Source organism: Lathyrus oleraceus, chromosome 3 (genome assembly GCF_024323335.1).
Source record: "Lathyrus oleraceus cultivar Zhongwan6 chromosome 3, CAAS_Psat_ZW6_1.0, whole genome shotgun sequence".
Classification (NCBI taxonomy): domain Eukaryota; kingdom Viridiplantae; phylum Streptophyta; class Magnoliopsida; order Fabales; family Fabaceae; genus Lathyrus; species Lathyrus oleraceus.
This window is the reverse complement of record NC_066581.1, coordinates 126517633-126538647: the sequence shown is the minus strand read 5'-3', so window position 1 is coordinate 126538647 and position 21015 is coordinate 126517633. Positions and strand designations below refer to the sequence as shown.

The 21015-nt window shown below is 40.4% G+C and overlaps 1 protein-coding gene across 1 annotated transcript in view; it reads right to left on the bottom strand.

Moving 5' to 3' along the window:
- Window positions 1-746: 746 nt before the first annotated feature.
- The window catches only part of LOC127130009 (uncharacterized), a 117575-nt gene continuing 97306 nt past the window's right edge, over window positions 747-21015 (bottom strand). The window contains exon 4 of the mRNA XM_051059096.1: window positions 747-1066. Coding sequence (XP_050915053.1) covers window positions 747-1066 — 320 coding nt within the window. The remainder of the gene's footprint in view (window positions 1067-21015) is intronic.

Sequence of the window (21015 nt, the reverse complement as noted above, 5' to 3'; positions counted from 1 at the left end):
GTTTTGGTGGAAGAGATGGATTTCGTGGGTTATAGGGAACTCACTTGTTTCTTGCTTAAAATAGGAAGTGATGGAAGGGTTAATGGAGAAATAAGTGGTGTGAGTGGGATGGTTAAGGAAAACAGAAGGAGTAAATGAGGAAGAAGAAGAGAAGTGCGCCTATTTTAACAGGGAAATAGAACGCGTGTTCTGGACCCGTGACGAGCGTCACAGGGCTGCTACGGTCGTCATGCGTAACGGTCTTGTATAACGGTCATATGTGACGGGTATGGTGCTTCTATGACGGGCGTGACGCTTCTTTGACGGGCGTGCTGCTTCATGTGACGATCGTCACATGCAACGGTCACATTTTTGCAAAAACGCCAAAAAATATATAAAAAATTACTACAGGCTTAATTTCTAATTGGTTGCATGTTATGAGTGTAAAGACAGTAACAATATAGAAACGAAATAAAGATAGTAGAAACACAGTAATAAAATAATTGCAGCACCAGTATAAAATAAAATAGCAGCAATATGGAATTAACAACAGTAAAATAACAAAATTAAACTGACGGAGGTAAATTAAATTGATCATAGAAGCAAAAGAAATAACAATGTCATTTAGATTAAATGTGAAGACTAAAGTTAAATGTAACACTAAGCATTAAAAGAATAATAGCAATAAAGTGCTCCCTCCCCACACTAAAACATAGCAGTGTCCTCATTGCTTTAATGTGAGTAGGAAAATTCAGCGGTCGATGTAATTAGCCATGGTGCTTTCCCAAAGCGGATACATCCTTGTTCAAGTGATCAAACTGTTCGAAGGCGGTATCCATTAAGCCTAAGACATCAAGGTGCATGCTTTTTAGTTCATATTTCACATTAATAATGTTAGTACGGAAACCATCCAAACGGGTAAGGATTATGGTCAGATTTTCGGCATACGATGGAGTTTCTGGTTCATCCAGATTATAGTAGTTTAGAGGGGTTTCAGGGTCAGATTCATCAACAGAGATAGGGTCATCTAAATACTCATAAATAGGTGGTGTCTCAGGAGGTGATGGTGGAGCAATGTGGTGTTCATCTAAATCATTTAGCTAGTCATTTCGGTTATGAACACTTTTTCTCTCATGGTTTGGTAAGGTAAATAGTTGCACAACTTCATTATTAATTAGGTAGTGAAAAGTGTTTGGCCCAAGGTTTCCTATAATTCTTAGGTCGAAGCAAAAGTCAATATCCATGGTTACTAGGCCGCCTATTATGATTTGGGCACGATTGTTCTTTGCAAGGTGAACAAATATTTCCATCATAAATGTTACAGCATTGACATGTCGACCTTGGTCGACATAGAGTAAGATGAAAAGTTCATCCCTTGACACTAAGGTGTTATTATTCTCTTCTTTTCCAAATAGGGTGTGAGCTAGTATTTTGTGGAAGTAGCGGATAGCGGGATTCTGTATCATTTGAGAGTGCATCTAGTGTGGTTCAGGGCGGTGATCTCCAATTAAACTAGCCCAAAAGTAATCTAAGTCAATGTCATCGATTAATTCCTCCTGGCGGGTAGTGAATACAAATGGGCCACTAGGAAATCCTAGAAGGTCAACAAGGTCTCTACGGTTATAAGTGAAATCCATACTAAACAGCCTAAAGGAAATCAACCCTTTGTTGAGTCCATAACCATGCTCGGGGTTGTAAACTAGGGAGCTAAGAAATTCTAGGGTAATCTCACGGTATGTGACAAGCATTCTCCCAACCTAGCTGGTTAAACATAAACAAGATGCTATCGCGGATACCTAACCTATCCATGGTAGGTCCATCATAATATATGGATAAAGCCATATCCTTCTGAGCTAAATAATCATAACTCCTTCTCTGAACTCTGCCTCTGAAAACTGTATCTACTTGTTGCATGATAAAAGTTAGTTACTAACTAGTTATAAGTTTGCATGTTAATTAGTATCCAATATTACTAAGTTAGTAACGAGAAACAACAAGTATATTACTGCATAGAATCAAGGAAAGGGAGCAAAATAAAAGTAATAGTCAAAGAAGGGAAACATTTAAAAATAAAAATAAAAAAATCAATAATAAATTAAAAAGAGGCGGGTTGTCTCCCACTAAGCACTTTGTTTAATGTCATAAGTTCGACAGTAACGTTGTGATACATTAGTTTTAGGGTTGAGCGGGCAGCTCTATATATCTTAGACTATTTGAATAGTCTCTATTGTCAATATTATGATAATGTTTTAATCGTTGGCCGTTTACCATGAATGGTTCACTATTTCTACCTTTGATTTCTATCGCACCGCTTTTAAAAACTTTTGTAATTTCGAAAGGGCCTGACCACCTAGATTTAAGTTTTCCCGGAAAAAGCTTAAGTCTTGAATTAAATAGTAGCACTACGTCGCCGACATTAAACTCTTTCCTAGATATACGTTTATCGTGCCATTTTTTGGTTCGTTCTTTTTATATCTTGGCATTCTCATAGGCGTCTAGTCGAAGTCCTTCCAATTCGTGAATGTCTAAAATTTGCTTCTCGCCTGCGGAAGTATAATTTAGATTTAGGGTCTTAATTACCCAATAAGATTTATGTTCTAACTCCGCAGGAAGATGACATGATTTACCATAGACTAATTTAAAGGGTGTGGTTCCTATTGGGGTCTCGTAGGTTGTCCTATAGGCCCACATAGCTTCATTTACTTTAGATGACCATTCTTTTCTAGATATTCTGACAGTCTTTTCTTGAATTTGGTTGATCTCTCTATTCGAAACTTCGACTTGCCCACTGGTTTGTGGGTGATACGGTGTTGCTATACGGTGTCGGACTCCATACTTCAGAAGAAGTTTTCCAAAGATATTTGATATGAAATGGGAGCCACCGTCACTAACTACTAGTTTTGGCACACCGAATCTAGGAAAGATTATTTTCTTGAACAGCTTAATCACTACTCGTGTGTCATTTGTTGGAGAAGCTACATCCTCGATCCATTTTGAAACATAATCGACAGCTACGAGTATGTACTTATTACAAAAAGAAGACGGGAATGGTCCCATGAAGTCAATCCCTCACACATCAAAGACTTCCACTTCTAAGATGCCTGTTTGTGGCATTTCATCGCGTCTTGAAACGTTACCAATGCGTTGGCACCGATCGCAATTTATAACTTGATTATGGACATCTTTCCAAAGAGTAGGCCAAAAGAGGCCAGATTGTAAGATCTTAGCACAAGTTTTTGAAGTGCTTGCGTGCCCACCATAGGGAGCGGAATGGCAATGAGAGATTATATCATCTATTTCATATTCAGAAATAGATCGACGAAAAATATCGTCGGTACCTCTTTGGAAAAGCAGAGGTTCATCCCAGTAGTACTATTTAAGATCATGAAAGAATTTCTTCTTTTGTTGGTATGATAGGTCCGGTGTTAGTACTCCAACAGCTAGGTAGTTGACAAAATCAGCATACCATGGTAGAGTTATATTCGTATGAATTTCTTCCACGGATTTTTCTATTTCGGTATCATTTAAGGTTAGCTCATACATGTCGCTTTCCATTTTGGCTATAAGTCGTTCGTAAGGGAAATCATCATTGATTGGAATTTGTTCAGGCTTATTCCCTTCAATTCGTGATAAGTGGTCTGCAACTACGTTCTCAGTACCCTTCTTATCTTTTATTTCTAAGTCAAATTCTTGTAAGAGTAGGATCCATCTTAAGAGTCTTGGTTTGGCATCCTTCTTACTTAGCAAATATCTAATAGCAGCGTGATCAGTATAGAAGTTCCTTTTCAGTGGTGGCGTGGTTCATTTGGGCAAGATCTAAGGTTCTACTTGCGTAGTAGATCGCATGAAGTTTTTTATCCTTTTTTTGTCCTAGCACTGCGCCTACGGCATAGTCACTCGCATCACACATGATTTCGAATCGTAATCTCCAGTCAGGTGGTTGTATGATAGGTGCGGTGATTAAAGATGTTTTTAATTATTCAAACGTTTTTAAACATTTCTCATCAAAGATAAAGTCAGCGTCTTTCATTAATAAACCAGTCAGTGGTTTGGTGATTTTCGAGAAATCTTTGACAAAGCGTCGGTAGAAACCGGCGTGTCCTAAGAAGCTTCGTATTTCTCGCAAAGTTTTCGGAGGTTGAATATTATCTATGATTTCGATCTTAGCTTTGTCTACTTCAATTCCTTTATCAGATACTACATGTCCTAACACGATTCCTTGTTGAACCATGAAATGGCATTTTTCCCAGTTCAATACGAGATTCACCTTTACGCATCTTTCAAGTACCATTTCAAAGTTTGATAGACATCCTTTGAAGCTCTGCCCAGAAACAGAAAAATCGTCCATAAAGACTTTCATAATGTCGTCTATAAAGTCAGCGAAGATTGACATCATGCATCTTTGGAATGTTGCGGGAGCGTTGCATAGTCCAAATGGCATTCGTCGATAAGCAAATGTACCATAAGGGCATGTGAAGGTGGTTTTCTCTTGGTCATCAGGATGGATAGGAATTTGAAAGAATCCTGAATAACCGTCTAGATAGCAGAAGTGGGAATGCTTAGCCAATCGTTCAAGAATTTGATCAATAAAAGGCAGAGGAAAACGATCCTTTGGAGTGGCTTTGTTTAGTTTCCTATAATCGATGCACATTCTACTTCCGGTCACAACTCTTTGTGCTATAGATTCTCCCTTCTCGTTCTTAACACTTGTAACACCCCCTTTCTTGGGTACTACATGAACGGGGCTAATCCGTTGACTATCGGAGATCGGGTACATGATTCCTGCATCTAATAACTTATTTACTTCATCCTTGACTATAGTACTTAAGATTGGGTTGATCCTTCTCTGGTGTTCTCTAGAGGTTTTACAATCTTCCTCTAGCATAATGCGATGCATACAGATAGAAGTACTTGTTCCTTTTAGGTCGGCGATGTTGTAGCCTAACACAGTTGGATATTTTCTTAAGACATCTAGTAACTTTTCAGTTTCAATCTTTCCTAAGTCTGCGATGACTATTACTGGTCTTTTTAGTTCAGTGTCTAGGAATTCGTATCTTAGGTTCTTTGGTAGTGTTTTTAATTCTAAGTCTGGTTTTTATCGAGCAATGCATGTGATTGGGTGTAAGTGCTAAGCATTTGCTTAGACTGTCATTTTGGTATGGTTCACGCCAATTATCATCTTCAAAGATTGGAGGGATTTGGATTTTCATTATATCATAATATGTGATTTATTGCATCTTCATCTCTCTTACGCACTCGTCTATGACATCAAGTAGATAACAAGTATCGTCTATAGTTGGCGCTTGTAAGAATTGTGTCAAGATGAATTCAACTTTTTCTTCTCCAACTTCGAATGTTAGCTTACCTCTTTTCACGTCTATTATGGCTCAGGTGGTAGCTAAGAATGGCCTTCCTAATATAATAGGTGTACTGGCATCTTCTTTGATGTCCATGATTATGAAGTCTGTAGGAATGTAGAATTATCCTACGCGTACTAGGACATTCTCTAGTATACCAACAGGATATTTGATTGAGCGGACAGCTAGTTGAACAGACATCTCGATTGGTCTTAGTTCTCCCATGTTGAGCCTTTTACAGATGGTTAAGGGCATTACACTAATGCTGGCTCCTAAGTCACATAGAGCTTTGTCTATGACGAACTTTCCAATGACACAGGGCATGGAGAAACTACCTGGGTCTTTTAGTTTGGGAGGCATGTTGTTTTGGATTATTACGCTACACTCAGTAGTAAGTGTAATTGTTTCGTTATCCTCGATATTTTTCTTATTGGATAGGATATATTTAAGAAACTTGGTATATGATGGCATTTGTGTGATGGCTTCTATAAAGGGAATTATAATATTCAATTTCTTCAGAAGTTCAACAAATTTCCTAAATTGCCCTGCAGTTTTAGAATTTGCGAGTCTTTGAGGATACGGAATAAGTGGTTTATAAGGTGGTGGAGGCACATAAGGTTTTTCTTTCTCTTCGGCCTATTGGGTGTTATCTTATTTCTCCTTTGGTTCACTTACCTTTTCAATTGTTGTTTTGTCAGGTTTTTGGTACATGGTAGGATTTTGGAGTCTTAGATCTACGGGTCCGTCTAGTTCTTTTCCACTTCTCAATATAATGGCATTTGCATGTCCTTTTGGATTAGGTTGTGACTGTCCAGGAAATGTGCCAGCGGGAGCAGCAGTTAATGCTTGTTATTGAGCCACTTGTGAAATTTATGTTTCAAGCATTTTGGTGTGGGTGGCTAAGGCGTCTACTTTGCTCGCTAATTGTTTAAGTTGCTCGCTAATTGTTTAAGTTGCTCACTAGTATGTATGTTTTGGTTCAAGAAGTCTTTGTTTGTTTAAGCTTTGGTAGTTATGAATCTTTCCATCATTAGTTCAATGTTGGAATTCCTAGGCATGTTAGGAGCACTATTAGCTGGTGTCGCATTACGCGAAAAACCGGCGGGAAACGAGAACAACAGAGCCGCCACCGTGCGTTATTTATCCCAAAAGAGGGAAAGGAAACGCTCAGAGTAAACCTGGAAAAAGCGTGGTCTCGTGACCAAAGAGAATGGGATCGGGAGTCGGTTATGCGAAGGGAAGGTATTAGCACCCTTACGCATCCGTCGTACTCGACGGGATCCACGCACAATAGGAAGGAAAATGGTTGCTAAAACACTGCTCATAAACAAACACACTGGCTGAAAGAGACACAAGAAAACAAACAAGACTGACTCGGCAGAATATCGCATCCTGGGCCTACTTAGTCTATCAAGCATAGACATCAGAGTCAAAGTAGTTCGGACTGGGGGAAACACATGCTCGCTAGGATGTCGCATCCTATGCATACGTATCTTCTTGGACTAAGAAGAATCAGAGCATCCGTAGCTCGGCTCACGCACACAAACAAAACAGACACAGGCAAACGTGGAATCCGAATGCCAATCGCTGGGCTTACATCAGATTCCGAACCCAAAACACAACAAGAGGATACGGAATGCCAATCGCTGGGCTTACATCCATCTCCTAACACACACAAAGATAAAACAAAAACGGGCACCCGGAGAGATCAGCTCATCTCCTGCCTACGTACCTCATCTGGTATGAGGATCAGGGCGACGTAGTTCCCCTACAGAGGGACACAGGACTAGCCTAACCAGATAACAGAGGGAGACATAACTAGGGAGACTAACTCGAGCCTAGATGTTATCATGCAAAATCATCCCTAAGTCAAGGTTTCTAGCTAACTTGCACAGGGAGCAAGCTATCCTATTCAGCACAAACAGCAAAGCAAACAATCACAAATAGCATACACTATATGCACACCAAGTGGGGCTCAAACAAAGGGTTAGGCTGCAAGAGCAAGCCAACTGTATCAGGGTGATGTTAGCTTTTAACCCTAACATTGAGAGTTAGGGTGAAGCAGATGAAAGGTGAATGAAGATAAGACTTCACAGCTCTTATCCCTGGCCTGGGAGAGCTATAGACAAAGAAGTGTGGGTTCAGAAAGTGGGAACCCTTCTACACTTATGACACTGACTCAACTGTACAACTGTACAAGGATCTTGGGTTAATATCCCAATGCATCAACACCAGTTGTGTGAGAAAAGGGATGACTCAACAAGAATAGCAGGAGATAGATTGCATATCTCTTTTATCTGCCAATTGCCTTAACAAAGGTCTATTCCTGCTTGGGGACAAAAATAAACAAGCACAAGCATTGCCTCTTAAGGAGGACTTCAGACAGGTGCCTGGCCAAGTAACAGGCCAGGTCTTCCAGACTACATGGAGAAGAGATCATTATACCTCAATGCTCAAGCTAGCAAGCAAAGCAAAATCAAGTTCACAATGGAACTATAGCAACTAAGGTACCTGAAATCAATCCAATATAATCAGTACTCAGCTCAAACAATAAGCAAACAGACAATTACAAGTCCACAATACGAACAGATAACAAGCATCAGTGCACAAAGGTGCAAGCCACATGGCTCAAACTCAAGTTTCAAAACCTACAAAACAAACTCAAAGTTAGTCATAAACAATCAACAAGCCAAGTCCAATTGAGTGCACATCATCAAGCATAAGCAATTGTGCTTTTAACCTGAAACAAAGCTCAAATGTGAGAGCATAAACCACTAGTACAAGACTAGGGTCAAAATGAGATCAAAAATCCAAAACAGAACATGAAACTTGTCCAAAATCAAGATCAATCAAATAAGAATCAAATCCAAGTGTTTTCACATTCATATCATTCATCAATATCATTTCATGAGGCAAAGAGTACCAAACATGCAATTTAGAACCTCAAAGGACCAAACAGAATGGCTCAACTCAAATCACCTCACAAACATTTCAATAAATCCCCAAAATATTCATGATCAAACAGCATTCATAACATGACCTACACACCAAATTTCAGCTCATTTGGACCAAGGGAAGCAAGTCAATTGAATTCATCAAGTCAACACAAGTTCAAACAAGCTCGTACAAGGCACCAAAACATGCATCCACTTCAATCAATCATAAAATAGAAACCAAACACGATAAATGAGTGAGACCAAAGCCATGGAAAACTTCAAGATGTCTATAATACTCATGCCAAATTTCAAGTCCATCCAATTAACAAGAAGAATTTCACAAATCAAATAAAATCAAGACTCACAAAAAGTCAACAATTGGTCAAGCAGGGGAGAAAATGTCAATCAAATTGTAAATGTACTAAAAAATTCCAGAAACATTCACATTCAAACTTAATATCCAGAAGATCCAACATGCAACAAATCAAGTCATTTAGACTTCATATGGCATGGTAACAAAAATCATGAAGTTGCACAAGGAATGGTGTGACACAAATTGTCACACCTCTAAAGATCGTGTCATATCTCTCAATCCAGGAATGCAAAAATCACAAATCATATACCAGAATGACCAGGAATGAGTCTAGAATACACATGTAAAATTTCAAGAATTTCCAATTAAGCATCATCATTTCATGATCAAAAGAGTAAGCATGGTGCAACAAATGACATATGAGAACAAACCCTAGGCAAAACAGAAATCCACATGTGCACAATTTCCACAAAAATCATCAAAAAATTCTCGAGATCACAAGGATTATCATGGAAAAAATCTCACATCATTTGGACAAATAATGAATGAGTTATGAATTATTAATGTGGAAGAAAAAATAAAAAAATGTAAAACAAGGCATGGTGAAATATGGAAGCTATATGAAGAAAATGATGCAAAGCCAAAAGGAGAAGTGTCCTCGCTCGGAATCGAGCCTTGTAGCATTTCAAACTGCGCACGCTAGGGCTTAAGCGTTGCGTTTAATTAAATGACGTGGCTAGTTCCTATTGGCTTCATGGACGAAAAACACGAATCACATGCACAAACACGGGACCAAGGATCTAACGCTATCTGGAAAGTGTTCTTGAGCGCCTTCATCATGTTCTTCACCAGAAATCACTCAAGAACAAATGTTCATGAAAATTTACAAACTATATATCATCAGACTCGTCTTCTCAAGCACAACAATAATCTCAACATGATTTCCTCTAATTCTCACTAACTAATCCAAATCGATCAAAAGAAAATTTGAGCATCAAACTTCAATTCACAATATCTCGTTCAATACTTGATGAAATTCAAATCTACAAAGTGCAGCATGCTCTACAATAGAAGATCTACATAAGCCATAGCCTAATTTCATGAATTGAAAGTTTCGAATTCCAACCTTTGAAGAATTGCAGAACTGGAATCTTGAGTTTCAAAGCTTGTAAGCACGAAACAGAAGCTCTATGTTGATTATGTTGATGAATGGAAGAAACCTCGAAGCTCAATTATGCTCGATCTTGCTCTAAATTCAAGCTGCCATTGATGATGCTCAATTGTGCAGTTCTTGATTCTGCATGAAATGGATGAGTTCTTGCTTACAGAAGCTCCAACAATGCTTGTGAATGATGGATCCTTGAAGAACAACACAAGTTTCTTTGGAAAATTTGCAGAAAAAGTGAAACGAAAAGTTGAGAGAATTTGGGATTTTGGATTCTAGATCTGAGATGAATGAATGCTAATGATGAATTCAGTTAGGATTAGTTATTTATATGTGCTGTTAATCACTTTTGTTAATCCCAATTAGCTGAAATGGAAGTGAATTAGTGAAATGCATGTTTATGTACAAATTGGCCAAAACACCCTATGCACATGATAACCTTGCTACAGTGCACAAAATTCAGCTCAAGCATACTCCAAATGTTGATTTAAGACCAAATGTGAAGCTTGAAAGTGTGGCAAATGCATATTTTGAAAGTCACTTTTTTAACTCTCCCTTTTTTAAATTCAAGCCACTTGAGAAATGCCATTTTGATGTGATGACCTTTGATGAAATGTGATGAAAGATTTGGATAGAGCATGTCAAATGTGACTTGTAGCAAGAAACCCCACTCAATTTGGCCAAATGGTGTGCAAGTTATCCCATTTTGAAGTTCAAAAATTCTTGACAATGATTTGATCACAACTTGCCAACCACACATGAGAAATGAGTGTTCTTGGACTTTTTGGAAAGGTGAGATCAAGATATTCAAATTTCATGTTAGAAAAAATGCCATTTGAATCTTGTATGATGATGTAAATTTGAGGAGAAGACCTTTCCATTTTTTGCAGTTTGAAATTACAGGTCACTTACAATTTTTGGAAACTTTTTGTCTGACCTCAAATTCTTCAATCTTGATCTTTGAAATGTCAAATGAGACTTGTATGGACATGAATGAAGCCTTTCAAACCATCTCCCACCTTCAAATCCTTGATTTCTGGCACAGTTGACCATAGTTGACCACAATTGACTTTCTAGGGTTTCAGATGAAATTCAGCTTGACTGTTGAGCTTTGATCATCCAATCTTTTGCCAAACCACTCCAAAATGATCCCTAGATCATATGAACTTGATAAACCAACCCTAGGGCTTTGCTTCCTTGAGAAATGCACTTGCTTGCTTGCTTGACTGATTCTCCTGATCATCTTGACCTAATCTTGTCTGATGACTTGCACTTGGGCAAAGGACAATGCAATGTTATACAGTGGACTATGTAATGTTAATGACCTACTCATGAAAATGTATATACAAAAGGTAGGTGCAAATTTGAGGTGCTACAGCTGCCCCTATTCAATCAACTGGGAACCCGAACGTATGAGAGCAACGACTGTCAGACTTTCAGGGTAAACAGGGATTGAATACCGAAGAACCGTAGAAATTTGCACAATGCGGGGATCCACCAACAGAAACGTCCACTCGGATCTGATATTTATTACTGGGTATTTTGATTTTTCTTCTTCAATGGTACAACCACATCCAGACATCGACACACGATGAATGGGAACAGGAATCACAACTAGATGCCGACGGACAACTAGGAAAAACTCAATGTTTACCAAAACCAACGGAGAGGTAAATCAACTAGGGACGACCAGGAAAAACTCGACGTTTATCGACACCAACGGAGAGGTAACCAGACATCAACGGATGAATGGGAAGACTCGACCAGACGTCAACGGACGAAAGGGAGAAGCTCGACGTTTATCGACACCAACGGAGAAGGAGAAAGACTCGACCGGACGTCAACGGACGAATGGGAGAAGCTCGACGTTTATCGACACCAACAGAGAAGGAGAAACCACTTACCAAAGGAAGGGATACAACAACCTGAAACCAAATAGGACATCACCGACAACTCTACTGGGGATTCTGGCTGGGAATCAACTAGACATTATCGAATGACTGGGAACTAGGGTACAATCAGACGTCAACGGACGAATGAGAAAAACTCAACGTTTATCGAAACCAACGGAGAGGTAAATCCGCATGGGGAAGGGTCAACTAGACGTCATCGGACGACTAGGAAAAACTCGACGTTTATCGATACCAACGGAGAGGAGGAATCTGAGGGGAATCATCTGGCTTTACCGAATGATCTGTAGGGAATAAGCAACTATACGTCATCGGACGCATAGGAAAAACTCGACGTTTATCGACGCCAACGGAGAGGAGGAAACTCTTCTGGGGATAATGAACACAACCAAATCATCAACGGATAATTGGGAAAAACTCGACGTTTATCGACACCAACGGAGAGGAGAAATGCTTCACTAGGGAAGGAGGACGACGTTACGAACATCGAAAGATGATGTTTACCGACACCAAAAGAAGACCAGACACTACGCATGACTGGGAAAGCACCGAAAGATGGTGTTTACCGACACCAAAAGAAAGACGACCAGACATTATCGAATGACTGGGAAAGCACCGAAAGATGATGTTTACCGACACCCAAGAAACAACACACGCGGGTGCTGACCGGATACTGACCAGTATCACAAGATGACATCTACATATGTCAGGGCAAGGCTGAACACTTGTTGGGGATCTCACCGGAGATCAAGGTCACGACAGCGAGCAAACAGGAAGGAGCACCAAGGATAGGTGACCGACCAAAACGTGAATTGGTTTGTGCTCCAAAACACTCAACATCTTGAAGAGGGCTAGAAAAGCAGTCTTGTTAGAGGATGGACATTCGGTTCCACAAGGAACACGAATCTTACTTAGTTGGGGAAAGAAACACAGGGTTCACCCAACGAGCACATGAGATATATTATCTATGGCCGTCAAAACGTAGATAACACACTCGCATGGAAGATTATCCATAACAGGGTTGTAGGTTGTTAAATGGATAAACCAACTGACATCATCCTGAAGAGAGCGAAAGCAAACTTGTTAAAGGATGGATATTCGATTCCACGAGGAATACGAATCTTACTCTGCTGGAGAAAACAATCAAAAGATTGACCAAAGAGTGCATGAGACGTATTATCTATAGCCGTCAAAACGTATATAATACACTCGCATGGAAGATTATCCATAACCGGGTGGTAGGTTGTTAAATGGATAAACCAACTGACATCATCCTGAAGAGAGCGAAAGCAAACTTGTTAAAGTATGGACATTCGATTCCACAAGGAATACGAATCTTACTCAACTGGGGAGGACAAAACTTCGACCCAAGAGTGCATGAGACATATTATCTATAGCCGTCAAAACGTAGATAATACGCTCGCATGGAAGATTATCCATAACCGGGTTGTAGGTTGTTAAATGGATAAATCAACCGACCAGAGAGGCATCGGGATACCAGGACTAGGTATGTAAAGATGACCAATCAACAAGGGATAAAGTTGCTTAATCAAAGAAAATATCCGAAAGGTGAAAGGAATATCAATACCGAGACTTGATAATGATAACCACAAAGAGGGGATTACATCTATCGGGTAGTAGGTAGAAAACCACGGAAAAGTAACCGTCATCAATCAGGATGAGCACAAAGGGTCAACTCCACCAAGGGGAGAACGTGGGGTTTACATCTACCGGTTGACAAGTAGAAGACCACAAAGATAGGACTTACAACTACCGGTTCGTAGGTAGAGGCCACCAAAATTCCGCTGAGGATGAGATGAATGAGTGCCGGTTAGTAAGCAACTATTCATTCTTGCCCCAGGGAAGCACAAGAGACAGCCACGAGGAAGCCAATTTAGGATCGATCCAAAAAGGCAAACTGAATCAAGACTCATCCTAATGAGGAAAGAACTCAAAAGGGAAAACCCATCCCGTTAGGTGTGCAGGGAGGGAACGGAAACAACCGTCATCCACGAGGATATAACTCAGTGGGGAGCGCAGAAGTAAATGGTAGACACTTTCTGCTTAAGGGGTAGACTCTATATGGAGAGATTGGACACACCCACATCTGCTAGGAGAGGATCTATTGGGGGAGAAATAGGTTTTTCTTTCACCAACGAATGAGGAAATAAACCACTCTGGGGGAATCAATCCTGAATGCCGTCAGGAGCAACGGTAGCAAACGTGCCGTACAGATGTTGAACAAATGATCCGCCTCTGTCGGGGATGAAGTCTACGGGTTAACACATGAATGCATATGTTTGAATTTTTCTATGGCGTAATGCTCCATATCGAATGGAAATGCTACGCGATTTTGAGGATGCAATGATCACTATATGCAAAATGCAAAATGATGAAAACTCCGCTGGGGAGCCCACTGATCAGATACTCCAACTCTGTGGGGAGACTCTGCTTGAAGAAATCTGCTTGAGGAAAACTCTGCAGGGAGAGCACAGACTTCTCACTCATGCTGGAGAACAGAGATACCAAGAATCAACCAGATCTCTGGTGAGAACATATAGGTATTGATAAAGTTCACCATGTCAACAACTCTGCTGGGGATCTACCCGAGAAAATGACGGAGTACTGGGATGTCAATCTTCCAAATACAGAATCTTAACAGAAACACACCCGTGCTAGGGTGAGGAGAAGACTGCTCTGCTGGAGAGACGAAAGTTGAAGTCTTCAGTACACCTTCTGCTAGGGGAGCTGCCCCACCATAGGACTCAAACAGCAACCTGCTGGGGATGTCCCACAACGATGTTCAAAACAGCCACCTGCTGGGGATGCCCCACAATAGGGCTAACAGGGACTTGGAGGAAGAATGTTGCACTGCCGGGGACATGAAGATGAACAACTTCAACCAACACTGCACTAAGCAACCCCGCTGAGGAGGGACCATAAGAGGTTCTACAGGAAAACGATACAGTTATGCTGGAGATACGAACAAATGTCTTACCTGCTGGTAATCATACCACCCTTGGGAGAGCACTGCGGATCTTCTAAGTATCCTTCCATCATTGTGAATGTTCACTTTGTTTAAGAACGATTTTGAAAAATGTTTATTTTGAAAACAATGATACTTTATCAATTAAAACATGCAAAACATTTGTTGAATTGAAACAAATAACAGTGCAAATAATGGGATAAAAGCTCAAGTTGATGTGATGGAATGGTAGTCTGCAAAGGGCGAGACTCCATAGATCTGTACAAGGTTGAAATCGGCGATGTATACTGGAAGAGGGCTACTTTGAACATAATGACCCTTTCTCTACCATTCCGAATTTCGATGTATCCAGAGCTTCAGTCGACGACGAATCGAGAATCCCTGACGGATGACAGATATAGAGCATAGTCTTGTCAAGATGCAGTTACTTGCCAAATCCCTAATTTTTGCCTAGATTACCCCGGTGTGAGGTGTTCAATCTAGCGGGATGCAAATTCTCTTTTTTTTCAATGTCTCTAACTTTTGCCTGGATCGCCCTTTCGGGTTTTCAATCCACCGAGACGCTCCTTTTTGCCTAAGTCGACCTTTGGGGTGTTCGACTTAGCGAGCTGTTTTGCTTTTTTTCGTTTAGGCGAAGTATTTCTTGACTGCATCTGGGATTCACAAGACGAGTGAACTTCTCCATCCATAGTTGTAAGTGTCAAAGCACCGCCTGAAGAGGCTTCCTTGACAACATATAGACATTCATAGCTTAGGGTTCACTTGCCCCTGGAATCGGGCGCGAAAGACAAGACTTTCTTGAGCACAAGGTCACCTTCTCGGAACGCACGAGGCTTGACCTTCTTATCGAGTGCTTTCTCCACTCTCTGCTGATATGACTGACCATGACACATGGCAGTTAATCTCTTCTTTTCGGTCGGATTCAGTTGGTCATAGTGACGCTGAATCCATCCAGCATCAGTCAACTTGGGACTTTGAGGGTGCTATTTTTCTTTTGTTCCTTTCTTTCTTTTTCTTTCTTCTGATTTTTTTTTTGATTTCTTTTGATTTTGCACCCTCCTCTTTTTTTCTTTTTTTTTTACACATTTTTTTTGATGCCCTAGTTGGCTGTTCTGCTGATTCTCGAGATACAACTGAGTGATCTTCTTTTCTTGCTCAAGAAGTCGGGAAATCTCGTCAAGAATCCCTTCAACATCTTCTTCTTCCGCTTCGAATACAGGGAACTCAAAGTTGGGAGATGACGTCTGATCATTATGTTCAATGGGTTTAAGAATTAACCTGCATAATGATTTTGAGTATAAAAAAGCTTTTTGGAAGTCAAACAAGACAATCGTTATGCAGATGAAAAGATTGCTTTTATTCTTGTTTTTAGGGTTTTTTGTGATCACCAATTTCATGCAAAAAGCGAAAAGGGAAAACAAATGGAAAAACAAATGTTTTAACATGAATTTATTTGAATGAAAATATCATTGCACAAAATGTTGCCAACAAAGTCATCACTTCTCCTTTTGGCATGGGAGAAGGGTTTTTAAACAAAGTGATTATTACTCTGACTTATGAACAACTGCAGGAACGCCCACAGTGACCCAATTGTGATAGATCCCACCAGGGATGACAAATGTCAGAATCTCTTGCATCAGTAGCTTCTGCTTTTGAACAGCCCTCTTGAAGAAAAGTCGGCGCCAGCCCGGGACTTGTTATCTTCAAGCTTGATTAACACGGGGACCTAAGTCTTCAAAGTTCAGAATACCTGACCTCACGAGGTCTTGAACCTTCATCTTCAACTGAAAGCAACTATCCACATCATGATCAGGAGCACCCGAATGATACACACAATGCTGCTCAGGCCTATACCACCACTGAGGGTTGACGGGTATAGCCGGCGGGTCTCTGGGAGTTATCAAGTTCCGCTTTATCAAAGAGGGATACAATTCTGCATACGATATAGGGATCAGATCAAAAATGATCTTCTTCCTTTCATTACTCGTACTAGCTTGATTATCGTTGGGAGGCTGGTAAGCCTGCTGTTGAGGACGATGTTGCTGATGTTGATATTGCTGAGTTGGTCTTCTCTGCTGTTGTTGAGTTGTTGGAATAGTCATAGCGGCAGCTTGACGATACTGTCCTCTGTTCGCCTTTCATCTGTGCTGCACAACATTTGTTTCACTCTCTCCCCTTCTGGGTGCCCCAGAGGATGGCTTTCTAGAACTCGAAGAACTGAAAGAGCCAGGATCTTGTATCTTTCCTGCTTTGATAAGGCTCTCAGTCCTCTCCCCACAGACAACAACATCAGAAAAGCTACTGAGCGGGCAATGTAACACCCCGATAAAAATAAGATAATTATTTAATTTAAGTTAATATTATATTTATTAATTTAATTAAATAATTGTAATTATTGGATTATTATTATTATTATTATTGGAATAATAATTATTGGAAAATATATATATAAGTTGGAAATAAGAAAAGAGTCTCATTTGGTAAAGAAAGGGTTTCACGTGAAAAGCAGAGAAGCGGCTGAGAAGAGGAAAAGGGCAAAGGGACAGAGCAAGAGGAAGAAGGTTGGAGAAGAGAAAAGCTTGAAGCTTAAAGATTCGCCGGATTAACTCAGGTAAGGAGGGTTTATCGTCGTTTAATGGGTATTATGGGTTAACATGTAATGGGTAGTGATAAACCGTTGAATTGACCCTAATTGGGATGTTGAATGCTGAAAAATTATGTTAGATAAGTTGTGTAAAAAACTGTAATTGAATCTGTAATTGGATGGGTAGTGATTTCCCGAACGTATAGCTTTTTACGGAATTGGAATCGGAGGTCCGGAAGTCCTCCAACGGCGGAAAATGCGGAGAATTCTGCATTCTGCTTCGTGTTAGCGCAGGAACAGCTTTCTGTCTTGCGTTAACCGGTTAACCCAGGGTGTTAACCGGTTAACACTGTTAGGAATTGTGATGTATTACTGTTTTGCTTGCGTTAACCGGTTAACCCAGGGCGTTAACCGGTTAACACTGTTGTGATTTCTGAGAAATTGTTGTTCTGTCTGCGTTAACCGGTTAACCCAGGGCGTTAACCGGTTAACACTGTTGAGTTTTGCCAGAAAGCGTGTTCTGTGTTGCGTTAACCGGTTAACCCAGGGCGTTAACCGGTTAACACTGTTGGAAAGGTGAAAAATTAATATTTGCATAATGTGTGCATAATTGGTGTTTGGCCTATATTGGCGTATGATGTAATAGGGATTAATTCCCGCTGTTTTGAGCAGTATAGGTATTAGTAGAGTGTGCTAATACTGTGATTAATTATTTGACATGATATGATATTTTGATACATGTGTTGATGATGTATGATGGTATGCATAATGCTGTGAATGTATATGTTATGTATGAAATTGTGTATGGACTGTTTATGGCTTAGAGTGTGAGCATATGTCCATTGTGGATTATTGTTGATGTTTTTGCATTGCTAGGTGATTTAGCATGCATATTGTGGCCTTTATGGTGGTAGCTAATTCCCATAGTGAGGAATTAGTGAGTTAGTCATTATGGACTGTTGTTGATGTTTGCATGCTAGGTGAATTAGCGTGCATAGCATGGCCCTTGGGGGTGGTAGCTAATTCCCGTGGTGAGGAATTAGTGAGTGAGTCACTAGGTCTCAAATGAGTGGGACTAGTGGACTTGGTAGCCGTATCTGGATTTGATCGGTGAGGTGAACTATATGTTCACGAATAGTCGGTACCGCATGCATGGAGTCTCATTGCATAATATGTGTATGGCGTATAATATGAATGGATGTATTCCAATATTATACGTGTGTTTGTGTTGATATTGAGTATGAGTATGAGTTGTATTGGTATTGAGTATGATATTTGAATTGATGTGCCGTTACTGAATGTGTGATGTGATTAGGGTGATTAATGTGTTAAATTACTTAACATGACATGATATTTTATAATGCTTATTATATCGATTGAGGAACTCACCCTTACAACTATTTTTCAGGTAACGAGCAGTGATTGAGTAGGAGCTAGTGCTTGGAGTCTAGTGTAGTTCATTAGTGGGTCATGCTCTGATAGATGTAACATCGGGACGGGATGTTTTACCTTGTTGAATAATTTTTCATGGAATGTGTTACATGTTTTGAATGATCGATTTGATCTCTATCCGCTGCGTATTGTGCAATACTTTATGTTTTGAGTTAAATAATGAGCATGACTAAATATTATGGTGAATGGTGTGAAGTGATTGTGTGACACCCTTAATTGCATATTTACTCTGATTGATATATATATATATATATATATATATATATATATATATATTGTTATTTTAATTAAATATTTGGGGTATTTTAGAAGGGTGTTACATTAGTGGTATCAGAGCATAGTCGGTCGAGTCGAGTCGTAATTATTTTGTTCCCCTGTACGTGATAGGTGTTGTATAACCCTATCAGTACTTATTGTTTCATCTTGTTAGGTTCTCAGAATAGAGATGGCGGGAAGAAGTAGAGACGATGCTGTGATTGCTGAGGCTCTGGGTATGCTAGCTGGAGTACTTGGGGGAAATCCGAATGTTGTGGGAATGGGAGCTGCTCGTCAACTGAGTGAGTTCCAGAAGAACAATCCTCCAATGTTCAAGGGAGCATACGATCCAGATGGTGCTCAGAAGTGGTTGAAGGAGATCGAGAGAATCTTCCGAGTGACTGAATGTGCCGATAACCAGAAGGTCAGGTTCGGTACGCATATGCTGTCAGAAGAAGCAGGTGATTGGTGGGTTGCTACCCGCACTGAGTTGGAATCTGCTGGGAATGCTGAGATCACTTGGGCTGTGTTCAGAGAGAGATTCCTGAGGAAGTACTTTCCAGAGGATGTCAGAGGAAAGAAAGAGATAGAGTTCTTGGAATTGAAGCAGGGCAATCGGTCTGTTACTGAGTATGCTGCTAAGTTCACAGAGCTGTCGAAGTATTACACTCCCTATGATGAGGCTACTGGAGAATTTTCAAAATGCGTGAGGTTTGAGAATGGGTTACGTCCCGAGATCAAGCAGGCTATTGGGTATCAGCGGATTAGAGTGTTTTCTGATTTGGTTGACTGTTGCAGGATTTTTGAACAGGATACCAAAGCCAGAGCAGAGAGCTATCAGCAGAGGGTTGATAGGAAAGGGAAGAATCAGAATGATCGTGGGAAACCGTATGCGGCTGGCAAAGGTTTCCAGAGACAGAGTGGGATGAAGAGGCCTAGTGGGGGAGACTCTAGTGCCCCTGCTAAGTGTTACAGATGTGGTCAGGCTGGACATCGTATCCATGAGTGTACCAGTAATGAGAAGAAGTGTTTTAAGTGTGGCAAAGGTGGTCACTTGGCTGCAGAGTGCCGGTTGAAGACTGCGACTTGTTTCAACTGTGGAGAGGTGGGTCATATCAGTCCACAGTGTCCTAAGCCGAAGAAAGAGAATCAGTCGGAAGGCAAGGTCTTTGCTTTATCGGGTTCTGAGACTTCTGCAGATGATCATTTGATCCGAGGTACGTGTTATATTAATGGCTTTCCTCTTGTAGCTATTATTGACACAGGTGCGACTCATTCCTTTATATCTTTGGATTGTGCTGTGAAACTTAAATTAGAGATATCTGAGATGCATGGAAGTATGGTGATTGATACTCCTGCGAAGGGTTCAGTGACTACTACTTCCGTTTGTTTGAATTGTCCTTTGAGTATTTTTGGTAGAGACTTTGGGATGGACCTAGTGTGTCTTCCACTAGTGCAGATTGATGTTATCCTGGGTATGAACTGGTTGGTGTTTAACCGAGTTTCTATCAATTGTTTTGATAAGACTGTGATCTTTCCTGAGATGGAGGAAGGAGAGAGTTTGTTTCTATCAGCGAGGCAAGTGGATGAGGCAGTAGCAGATGGGGTAGAGTTGTTTATGCTGTTAGCGACTTTGGAGGCTAAAGATAAACTGGTGATTTGCGATCTAGCCATGGTGTGTGATTTTCCTGATGTGTTTCCGGAAGAAGTGAATGAATTGCCGCCAGAGCATGAAGTTGAGTTCTCGATTGATTTGGTACCTGGTACTAGGCCGATATCGATGGCTCCGTACCGTATGTCTGCTGTTGAATTAACTGAATTAAAGAGTCAGTTGGAAGATCTGTTGGATAAGAAATTTATTCGTCCGAGTGTGTCACCGTGGGGTGCACCGGTGTGGTTGGTTAGAAGAAGTTAGTTTCCTGGTCATGTGATTTCAAGAGGTGGTGTTGCTGTTGATCCTTCTAAGATAGAAGCGGTATCTAGGTGGGAAGCTCCGAAGTCAGTTTCTGAGATAAGGAGTTTCCTTGGACTTGCAGGTTATTATAGGAAATTCATTGAGGGATTTTCTAAGTTGGCGT